General features: G+C 39.3%; 1 protein-coding gene across 1 annotated transcript; it reads right to left on the bottom strand.

Moving 5' to 3' along the window:
• Positions 1-1,446: 1,446 nt before the first annotated feature.
• On the bottom strand, positions 1,447-11,007 carry LOC109426249 (acetylcholinesterase-like). The gene is made up of 5 exons (XM_019701716.3): positions 10,304-11,007; positions 10,121-10,248; positions 2,500-2,636; positions 1,844-2,435; positions 1,447-1,779 (listed from the first exon to the last, which is right to left on the bottom strand). Exons 1-5 carry the CDS (start codon positions 10,883-10,885, stop codon positions 1,479-1,481), a joined length of 1,740 nt encoding a protein of 579 aa, XP_019557261.3. The 5' UTR covers positions 10,886-11,007; the 3' UTR covers positions 1,447-1,478.
• Positions 11,008-11,432: the final 425 nt, after the last annotated feature.

Below are 11,432 nucleotides of genomic sequence, written 5' to 3' on the forward strand. Positions count from 1 at the left end.
TTGGGTGGACTTCACTCGACACCCATCCGGCTCGAAGGACCATGTTTAGTCGACCCGTGGAAATTGTGGACCAGCCTATGGTCTTAGATCGATTGTAGTGTTCTTTTAGATGCTATTTCACATCCATGCATTTGCACCAAGGAGTCTTATGGAGTACCACAATAGTTTCTTCTTTTACGCATTAGCAAAAGTCCACGCATACAGTCCACACAACAACACGATTTATTTGAATTAAAAACTACATGCACTTAACTATTTATTCTTCTTTAACTATAATTTTCTTAAACTAACACGTAAACACAACAGATTAAAACAGCAACGTAGATCGGCCGCGCGCGATCCTACGGTCATGGTTCCCGTTAGAAGGTAGAAATTGCACTGATCTCCAGTCGAACCGATCGATGGTGCCAATCCTCTTTGCTCATCGAGATCGATGGAGGTGATGAAGTGGTAGCTGTTATCGTGGAAAGCGGTGAATGACCAGTGCAGTGGTCATCGATAGTGGCTACCCGAATAGAAAGGTGATTTCGTTCCGCTTGATACCGAACAATGCTTAAATCGATTTTAGACGACGAAAAATGATATTTAGATCAAAATAAAAAATTTGGGTATTAGAGGGTTAAAGCTGATTCGCACCATATCAATGAGTTTGCGAGCTGCTCCGAGGATATCGGATATTTTTCCCTTCCCAACTCCCGGAACAATGGTGTTTGTTTATTTTAGAAAAATGGATCCTGGAACCACCGGAACCGGTTTCCGTGAAATCCGCGTGTCAGTTCCAAAATGGTTAAAAGTATTTCGGGTAACACAAAAACAGCTTTAAATAAAGTATCTTGAAAAACCACACAGTGGCAGTGATGTGGCAGCATACCGTTATCCGGAATCAAATTGATCACTTTAAAACAACTTTTGCGGATAACACTAGTGGCGATTTAAATATTGCCAAAATAATTTCTATAAAATCAGTACCCAATGGATCTCCATGAATCCATGTGACAGAATTTTGTTCAACAAATTTAAACCTTGAGTTAAATATTTTATAAAATCAAAAAATTGAAGATGCCACTTTGGGGCGAAATTGATCAGCATACAATTACGCATCGGTTAAAAAGAAAACAAATCTTTATCTACTTAATTTTGCTCTTCTCAACCCGAATAACGAGTCAAAACTCTTACAACTACTGAATTTGACACTTAAAATGCAAAATTAAGAAGTACATTGCAAATTCCTGAAAAAATAAGGCAAAACTAACTTTTTCTATAAAATTAAAAGATGAGACTCATTTCTAGACATATATAAGCTAGATGAGGTAAAAAGTTTGAGATCATTGTGACCCAAATGATCAATTTGACCCCGGTTTACGGTACTCAAAAAATGATCCCGAGACCAGTTCCCCGGAACATCCACAAAATGGGTTCCATGTGCAATGTTTTACCAGCTCCGCGTTTTAAACAAAACAAATTTATTAACTTTTTTTCTACACATTGTACAAATAACCCTCTCGATATTTCTTAAAATATCCTCTCCATAGCTCCATACGCTCTTTGCATGGATTCTTTTCCATTCCACATTTTACATCGATTTTCAAAGAATCCAGATCAAACTGATCAGTATTTCGGTCAAAGTTCCGCATGGCAGTCCACTTGAACGGAAGCAGCGGATCATGGCTGTCCGGCGTTGGATCGCTGTACTTGGCAAAGTTTGTCCACATACGTATCATCGTCCTTATCACTCGGTACTCATCACTGGATTCTGGCAGTTGATGCAAAAATTTCGACCTAGAATATACGAAGAAAAGTGTTAGAAAATCAGACTACGTTTTAGTAGTTATTCGTGTTTTACTGGAACAAGTAAAAAAGATCGTCTCCATGGGAAGCCCCCTTTACTTGACTTAAACGGAACATTTTTTTCGTGAAGTTTAATTTCCCATCACAGCAAAACCGATAGTGGTAATGTTTTACGTTGGGCTGATATTTGGCTATCCATTCTGCGCTCACGTTCGTGTTGGTCACGAAAATGTTGTCAGACATGACGTTGCAAAGCGCATTGAGCGATTCATTTCCTAGAGGATCGTTTCCAAAGTAGAACTGCTGTATTTCTTTGCCAACTGTTTTCCTGTCGAGGCCGGGAGGACTGCCCAACAGTTGCGGAACCAAGCTTTCCGGGTTTTGGACAAAATCTTTCAATCGCTTCCTAATGAACCAAATACCAAGAATCCCTTCGCTGTCGGTGCATCCGTTGATCAAGGGCATTCTAATGGTATCGAACGATTTCAAAATTTTCTCCGGTGATTCAGTGATGATGCTGTCTTCTGAGATGGCTTTCTCTATGACCGGTCTGAAAAACATTTGTAAAGCAAGACGTTTTTCGAAGTCTGTTGCCACGTCATCTTGATGCTTTATTAGCATTTTGGCTGGTGTTTTGAGAAGTGTTTCTGGGATAAATAAAAACAGTTAGAGTCTATGTCGGTATGGATGGAAATTGGTAGCTACACCCACCAAGCACTTTCGAGTCATCATTTCCGTCATATCCAAACACTTTCGCAAGCTTGCGAGCTTTATTGGCGGCATCTACTTGGAAGAACGACTCTGAACAAGCAACACCGCTTTGGCAAATAACTTTGTGGAAATATTTCCTGCAAGATTGTAATAGAATGTTTAAATAAATAGTGTAATTAATAAAAACGTATAGGATGGACTGTATTAGAAAATATTAAAGCAGGAGCAGCAGCAAATATAAAATCGCTGTTCTCAGAACGTGGAAGTTCTTCATGAAGATCAACGTTCCCCGCACAAAGTGGCATGGATTTCCCGTGATGGCGTCATGGAAAATCAAATTGACCACATCTGCAGCCGGAAACGGAGATGGAGCCTTCTCGATATGGGTAATTCTCGCTGAGACCGGCCCACTATTTACACCTTGTCTTCAAAAAGGTTTAAGGTGCCGATTTTCTGAAAGCCCTCGCCTAAAAAGTAAGAAAAATGCATTTGGTTACTCAAATTGATGGACCCCCCGTTAGTTAGAGCCACAACAATTTTTGCAGACCCCTCGATTTTGGTCAAATGGTTGCTCACTAAAACCGTTATAACTCGAAAGTTTCACCGAAAACCACCTCAAAACGAAATGTTGTTGAAAAGAGGAGAGATAGAGCTACTATTTACAATAATAAAAAGTTGGGTCGGCCATATTGATTTTGGCCGACATCTTGGATTTTTATACAAAAACATTTTTTTCACCATGAGGGCAACCACCGATTTTCAAAATTTTTGCATCAATTGAAAGCTGGGACATTTATACATATCATATCAAAAAAATAGAGATGTCTTTTTCTTCTTTTAAAAGTTATTTGACTTAACTTGAAATTTTTAACAAGAGCGAAAATCAAGGTTGCAACCATTCATTTGCGAAAATTTACATTCATTTGCTATTATCTCAGTTCAGAAGCATGCTATCGAAAAGCAATGTATGGATGAATTTAACCTTGTAGTTTTATCTGAAAGTTTACCGAATAACATTGGGGTCGCACACGCATTCCAAAGTCGTGAGCGAGCTGTGAAGGTAACTTTCTACAGCGTGAATGAAATTTACATTCACCGCGTAGAGAGTTGCCTTCACAGCTCGCTCACGACTTTGGTATACGTTTGCGACCCCAATGTTATTCGGCAAACTTTCAGATAAAACTACAAGGTTAAATTCATCCATACATTGTTTCTCGATAGCATGCTTCTGAACTGAGATAATAGCAAATGAATGTAAATTTTCGCAAATGAATGGTTGCAACCTTGGCGAAAATTATAGCGATTTTATTTTTCACACGATTTTTTAGAAAATTGGTCTATTTTTAATATGTTGAAGTTTTGGATAATTTGGTGTTTTATTAGAAAAATAATCTAATCGTTATAATTTTCTTCCGTGTTAAGAATTTTAAGTTAAGTCAACGGTTTTTCATAGCTCATTATATAAGTCATATATGGTAAAAATTTCATTGCATTCAGTTCATTGAATCCGGAGATATAACAGCTCAAAGTTGCCTATCGGATAATTTTACCTTTTCCAAGAATCTTTATAACTTCGTGGAAAATGGCCAGATCTTTCCCAAATTTTGACCACTGATACACAACTAGTTGATGAACTTACAGTAAAAATTTGAGAATATTTGATGCTTTTTTCAAAAAATTACAGCTAGTTGAACGTTTTTTGAAAAGTGAATATTTTGCCTGTCCCGATCATTTTGTCTATCCCCTGTATATAACAACACTTATTGTTCCTCTAACTACTTTGGTAAGTGCAGTGAATTATGTAACACTACTTAACGTAGTGGCAAAAGCTATTATCACAAGTGTAGACCTGAAGCAATGGTCTTCGGAGTAGTGTTGTTGATCTGGAATATCTCAAAACTATCTTGAAATGACTCATGATATGCCAGGGGAATTGCAGATTACAGTTCAAAGTTCATTGTGAGAATCAATACTGTTACTATCGAGAGCTAAACTTCAGGATAGTTTGAACGACTCTCAGTATTCCAAAGGTTCATAATACAATATATTAGACTTCAGGTTGGTCCAGCCCCCGCGATTGATTATGAAACGATACTCAGTATGACAGATATAGCTGATATTACGAGAGTATACCTGAAGTTCTGAGCTCAAAGATAGTTTGGCAGACCTGGAACATACCCATAGTGTCTCTAAATGATATTTGAGATTTCAAGAGCTTCACGGATCTCAGCAGATTATTTATGATGAAAACACATAATGTTTTTCTTGTAGATTTGAAGGACTTAATTATATAACAGTTTGGACGAGCCTGGATATCACAAAGATTTATAATGAACTGTTGTGGCTTTGTCAGTCTAAGAGCATTGAAACGGCTAGTTTGGCATAGCCCGACGTTTCGGTCCCGTGTATTGGACCTTTTTCAAGGGATAAGCAGTCAACCGTATCTCGTTATGCGGTTTTTGAATGCAGTTTGAGAGTTGGAGCTTCTTGTAATGCCATTTAACATAAAACACATACATTTTTCCTAGTACTTTTTGGGATAACTTGCACTGCACACTACATATAACAGCGAGCGACATACATCTATCTAACATGTTAGACAGATGTATGTCGCTCGCTGTTATCTGTAGTGTAACTCCAACTCTCAAACTGCTTTAAAAACCGCATAACGAGAGACGGTTGACTGCTGATCCTTTGAAAAAAGTCCAATACACGGGACCGAAACGTCGGGCTATGCCAAACTAGCCGTTTCAATGCTCTTAAAGACCGGTCCAGAAAGTATGGACGCATTAAGAAAATATTGGCATTTCAAAACTATTGATGACTAGTTATTTTTGAAAGCTACATCCTGTTGGTCAACCTATTCTCTCAACATTTGTATAGCGGTTTTTGCGATTCCAATAGTTTGTTTCAAAATACATGAACTTTCAGCGGAACATCATCGAAAAAATGTGCACAAACGATGTACAGAGTTTGAAAGGTCACTTAGAAAATGAACAAAATTTGGTGGGAGTAAGTGAGAAAATCGTGTAAGCAGCAATCAGCAACCACGGTGGGAATAACATGTTTAAGCATAGGTAGAAATTGGGAAAAAATAAAGATCCTGCTAACCCTCGTTTGGATAAACAAATAATGAAGGTGTTAGAGCATAAGAAAAAATCTTCTAACTTACACAAAGCGGGGTATTACCAAAAAAGTTACCATTTCGATTTCCAATGTTCATCGTGGCGAAGAACGTTTGAATTTTCGATCCTATAGTAAGCAGAATTAGCGAAAACGAAGCCCGAAACAAGAACCATCGATTGGGCCCAGACAACTGAAGACTAGGTGCGTCCATACTTTCTGGGGCAGTCTTTAGACTGAGAAAGCCACAACAGTTCAACATTTCCTCCCAGTAGTATACCTCCTCCAAAGATTTATAATAATAAAAAAATGTAGTCTTTAGATTGGTCCAGTATCCACGGATAAATATACAACGTTACTCAGTATAGCAGTTATGGCTGTTGTTACGACTGTAGACCTGAAGTCCTGATCTCTGAGGTAGTTTGGCTGACCTGGAATATCCCTACAGTGTCTATACATAAATGGCATTTTAGATGTTAAGAGCTTCACGGATCCGAGTAGGTTATGCAATGCTATTATTTATGACGAACATACATAAAATTATTCTTGTAGATTTGATGAACTTCATTATATAACAGTTTGGAAGACTCTGAATGTCCCAAAGGTTTCAAATAAGTTAGTAGTATTCAGATTGCTCCAGTAACTATGGTTGATTATGCAGCGTTACTCAGTATAACAGATATGGACACTGTTACGAGTATAGACTTGAAGTCCTGAACACCAAGGTAGTTTGGCTGACGTGGAATATCCCTGTAGTGTCTCTAAATGACATTTGAGATTTTAAGAGCTTCGCGGATCCCAGCAGATTATGCAACCCAAGTAACCACGGTGCTGAAGCCTTATTGCATGCAGATATACGGTGTACTTAGAGCAATCATTACTTTACATGCAAACTTAAAGTTGATTTAAAGTGGAAATGGGTAATTATGCGACTGCTTCAAGATTATACCAGTATAATCTTAATTTGATTCTATAATTGCCCACTTCCACTTTAAATCAACCTTAAGTTTGCATGTAAAGTAATGATTGCACTAAATACACCGTATATCTGCATGCAATAAGGCTTCAACATTGTGGTTACTTGGGAATATTACTGTTTATGGCGAAAACACATTAAGTTTTTCTTGTAGGTTTGAAGGACTTCATTATATAACAGTTTTGGCGGCCCTGAATATCCCAAAGGTTTCTAATAAGCTAGTTGACTTCAGGTTGCTCCAATAACTGCGGTTGATTATACAACGTTACTCAGTATAACAAATATACACAGCTAGTCGCGTTCGGTATTTTTTACCGAAATCTCAACAGCCGAACGTTCGGTAATGGTTTTTTACCAAAATTCTGCAAAAAATACCAAATTTCGGTAAAATGTTATCGTTTATCTGTCAAATTTTAACGAAGTTCGGTAAACGTCACCGAATTTCTCCGGTAAAAAACTTAACGGTTGAGATTTCGGTAAAATATTACCGAATTCGGTGATTTTTTCTAAGTGTGTATTTACTGTTGAGAGTGTAGACCTGAAGTTTCGAACTCCAAGGTAGTTTGGCTGACCTGGAATATCCCTATAGTGTCTATAAATGATATTGTAGATGTCAAGATCTTTACGGATTCCAGTAGGTTATGCACACAGAAAAAAAATCTGAACATTAATCGTCATGTGAATCACAACATAACGGAAACAACGATCATGTAATCAAAAACTTAATGTAATTTTCTATCAATTTCATCGCACTTGGATGGTGAAATGGTCGCCTTTCAATATTCCATTGTGTTTCAAACGATATTAATGAGGCAAGGTTACTTTGTGTCTATAATCTCTGAAATTTGTGGGACGACATAAGATTTCAACGAACAAACAGCGAACATTACATGACTATAATGTAAAGATGCGCACGCCCAACTGTTTTGTCTGACAAGCGAATCAAAACAAACATGGCTACCGTGTTCGAAGAGGTTGCTGCAGGGAAAGTTTCAGCAGAAGTTTATTTGCGGAAGAAGTTTCCTATTTCATAACAAAGTGAATTTTTCTAGAATTGGACGTATACATTTGTTAATAGTAAGTATTCTTTTCATTCACGTACAGCCGCACGCTACCCGGAGAAACAAATCGGATCAGGATGCTGCCTACAATGGAACTTCGGTAGTGCTTTTTTTTCCATTACGGATCCTGCTGCTGATGATCTTGGACATTTTTCACCCCCGAAAATGTGTCGCTTACTTATCATACATGCTTACTATTTCATAGACGATAATAAACGTTAAATGCTAAGCTTATCCAGTGTGCATTTTTTTGTGGATGATTAGTGATGATAGTGTTCGATTAATTTTCTATGACAGCACCATTTTATAAACCTACACCATTCGATATGAACTTTACATGACATCATAAATCTAGAATGTCATGTAAAGCTACACCATTTATCACGCTCCAATTATGTGCATTATATATCATGTAATAGTACATTATTTTTTCGAACTGTGCAATGTTATTATTTGTGGCGAAAATTTCACAACCTTATTATAGAATTGAAAGACTTCACTATGGGACAGTTTGGAACACCTAGAACATCCCAGAATATAAAATACCTTTTGATATTATTAACAAAGGCCAAATGAATACATTTAAACGTGACCCACATCTAAGCTCAGCTTTAAGAACAACTGGTATGCCAATTATTTCGTTTTTTTTTTTTTAAATTTCATGGCGTTTAGGATGTTCTAGGTTTTCAATAAAGTCCCAAATACAAGTATTCTCATTTTTCTAATAGAGGACTCAATTTGCAACAACTTTGTCGAAGACAGTATTCTGTTTTATCGAATGGGTGAATTTATACAGCCGTTTCTATGTTGGGGTCATATATGACCCCTCCGGCTCCAAAGGGTTAAGGTATGGTACCCGGCATGGGGCACTTCACTATGTACCGAAAGATACCGTGGTACGCTGGAAAGGGGTCAGACCAAAATTTGGACATCTCAGACCCCAACCCTCGTAGACTTTTGTGTCAGCAACCTTCTGTGTGCAGCTGACAGTCAGTCAGTCTAAGCTAAGCAACCTTCTGTGTGCAGCTGATAGGGCCTGAAGGGTAGTGATACCCTTGCCTTCAGCAGGTCAGATCTGATTGCACGTAGGCATCAGTTCTTGATTTCTGCAAAACAGGTAGGCGCAGACGTGGGGTTGACTCTGCCCGCCTTCCGAAGACAGAGAGAGTGTTGTGGACCATTTGGGAAACATGGTAAGCGGTAACATGCTACCGTGATGGACTCTCCAAAGCGAGTCATCGATGTTCGTTGCTGCAGGCTACGCAGCTAACCTTAAGGGTGCAATGTGCACTAGCTCCTCTCTGAATCAATGCCTTCTTAGTGGTTCCGGAGAGACGGAGGGTTTGGTGACAATAGGAATGTTTTTAGTGGGTCGAGAAGGGAGTAGTCCTGGAATCTACTTTTGTTGTAGAAGACGGCCTTAACCCCACACTACCCGGACCTTCCTGTTCGGGTGTCTGTTGAACGGATTTGCGAGTTCATGAAATGTAAAGCAAAACAACCAGAATAGTCGACGCAACAGAATCCGAATCTTCAACACGAACATGAAATCTGTACTGCTGTACGTCAGTGAAACTTGGTGCGTATCAGCGGAGAACACTCAACGGCTGCAAGTCTTCATCAATGGATGCCTGCGGTATATAATTCGTGAATGGTGGCCTCACAACTGGATCTCCAACGTGGAGCTGCATAGTCGATGTCAACAAAAACCGATAGTGACAGAAATTCGAGAGCGAAAGTGGAGGTGGGTCGGCTACACTCTACGCAGGAGCGGGAACGAAACCAGAGGTAGACCCCGAGGCTCATGGCGGCACAAGTTGAGCAAGTTGAAAGAAATTTGACCTGGCCACAGGTCAACCCGATATGGGTGGCAATCGCCCAGGATGGAGATCTTTCAATTCGGCCCTTTGCACCATCATAGGTGCTCAGGACTGAAAGTCACGTCAAGTATGGGAAGATGCTCAGAAAAAGTGAATTTCACTCACATAAAAGTTAAGGTGTCAGCCACAATAAGTAAAACAATTGACTGATATTCCACTGAAACAAAAACAGGCTGAAAAATATATCCCTTTTTACGGTATCTCAATGTTCCCATCATCAGAAAAAAATACATAGCTACAGCACAGACAGGGCTGTTTGTCTTAGAATAAATTCGTTAAAAAATCATCGCTCAGTCACACTAGCACCGGCAGGTGACGATATTGTGCAAAGCACTTAGCTGTGCAATATCATCAACAGCAGGTGCTAGTGTGAAACGTCAAACGCGAACGAAAACAATCCGTGCGCCTGGTTGTGAATGTAACAACTGCGGAGATTTAAAATTATCGTTAAAACCGTGGGTGATGGAAATTTCGTCAGTGTTACGTCTGTTTGTCTGTGGCTACACTATTGCTGGTCTTGGAGACGATCATGTGTTTTACAATGCTATAGCATCTTACAATAGTAATTACAACTTACGTACCTCGAATTTGGCGATAGGTAGTGCAAATAAGCGGACATACTGCCAGCACTTTCCCCAAAAATAGTAATATTTTCGGAATCTCCTCCAAACCGTGAAATGTTTTGCTTTACCCATTTGAACACTAACAACTGAAAGTAATTTGTTATTTTTCTTATGCTTAACCAAAAATTTATCAAACTTTACCTGATCTTTCAATCCAGCGTTACCTGTGATGCCAGCACTGGGTAAACTAAGAAAACCCAACGCCCCGAGACGATAGTTCAAAGTAACGACAACGACACCTTCTTCCACTAAATGGAGTGGATTGTACATGAAGCTGTTGTTACTGCCAGACATAAAAGCTCCCCCGTGAATCCATACCATGACTGGGTACTTTGCTGCATCGGTGACTTCGCCAACCGACAAACCCGGCGTAAACACGTTCAGATAAAGTCCCGCTTCTTTTCCCACGACGAACCTTCCCATTGGTTGCATGCAAACACTGCGATCAACCAAACAATCCACCACAGGCTTGTAGAATTTTTCAATAGGAACCGGTGGATGGAAGCGAAGTTCTCCAACCGGTGGTTTCGCATAGGGCACCCCCTTGAAGTAGTGATAGGTCGATCCATTCGGTAGGGTTGTGGTCACTCCGCGGAGTTTCCCTTGGCTGACTTCAACGATTGGACGAACCGGCGGAGGAAATATTTTGAGCAATTTACCCGAAATTATGAACTTTGCCAGCGCAATCGCCGCCGCTACGATAGAGAGTAAAAACTCCAACATGATAATACCGCGGCACGCGAGATGATAATCGACTGTTTGTGATAACAGCAGCTTTGCGAGCTGATTGCGCTGAGCGTTTGATTAAAACTGACCGACGCTCGCTGTCGTATTGAACTTGTTACAGTAGTAGAACATCTAGAGTATGCAGTATTTTTGCAAAAGATAAGCGAGAGTCTGCGCTTAAAGCGTTAATTTGTGTGTATGAATTAGTAGCCGCGTATGTGTCATCAAATTACATGTTCTTCAAGGGGTGCAATATAGTTCAGGCGGTATACATGTAGGCTTTCTGTGAGATTGTGTTTAATCAGTCTGAGTTCGATTCTTGGTCGATTTGGGATTTCTTTCTTGTTAATTACAACTGAGAAAGTGTTCATAGAACACTTAACTACAAAGCAGGCTCTGTCTCAATAGGGTCATCATGATGTAAATAACAAGAACGGTAATCCAAGATTAAACACTGGTCTATTAGTGTTTTATCACCAGGGTTGTGTAATATTGAAATCGAAGTGTAAGTTGCTCATGGAAATAGCTTGTATGCGTTCATTAC

Source organism: Aedes albopictus, chromosome 2 (genome assembly GCF_035046485.1).
Source record: "Aedes albopictus strain Foshan chromosome 2, AalbF5, whole genome shotgun sequence".
In the NCBI taxonomy this organism is placed as follows: Eukaryota; Metazoa; Arthropoda; class Insecta; order Diptera; family Culicidae; genus Aedes; species Aedes albopictus.

Excerpts from the sequence above, each read along its gene's own strand:
- LOC109426249 (XM_019701716.3), bottom strand. The coding sequence starts at position 10,885 with ATGTTGGAGTTTTTACTCTCTATCGTAGCGGCGGCGATTGCGCTGGCA. Across the intron at positions 10,249-10,303 it reads ACGCTGGATTGAAAGATCAG|TTGTTAGTGTTCAAATGGGT; the intron begins GTAAAGTTTGAT and ends AATTACTTTCAG. Across the intron at positions 2,637-10,120 it reads TACCTATCGCCAAATTCGAG|GAAATATTTCCACAAAGTTA; the intron begins GTACGTAAGTTG and ends ACAATCTTGCAG.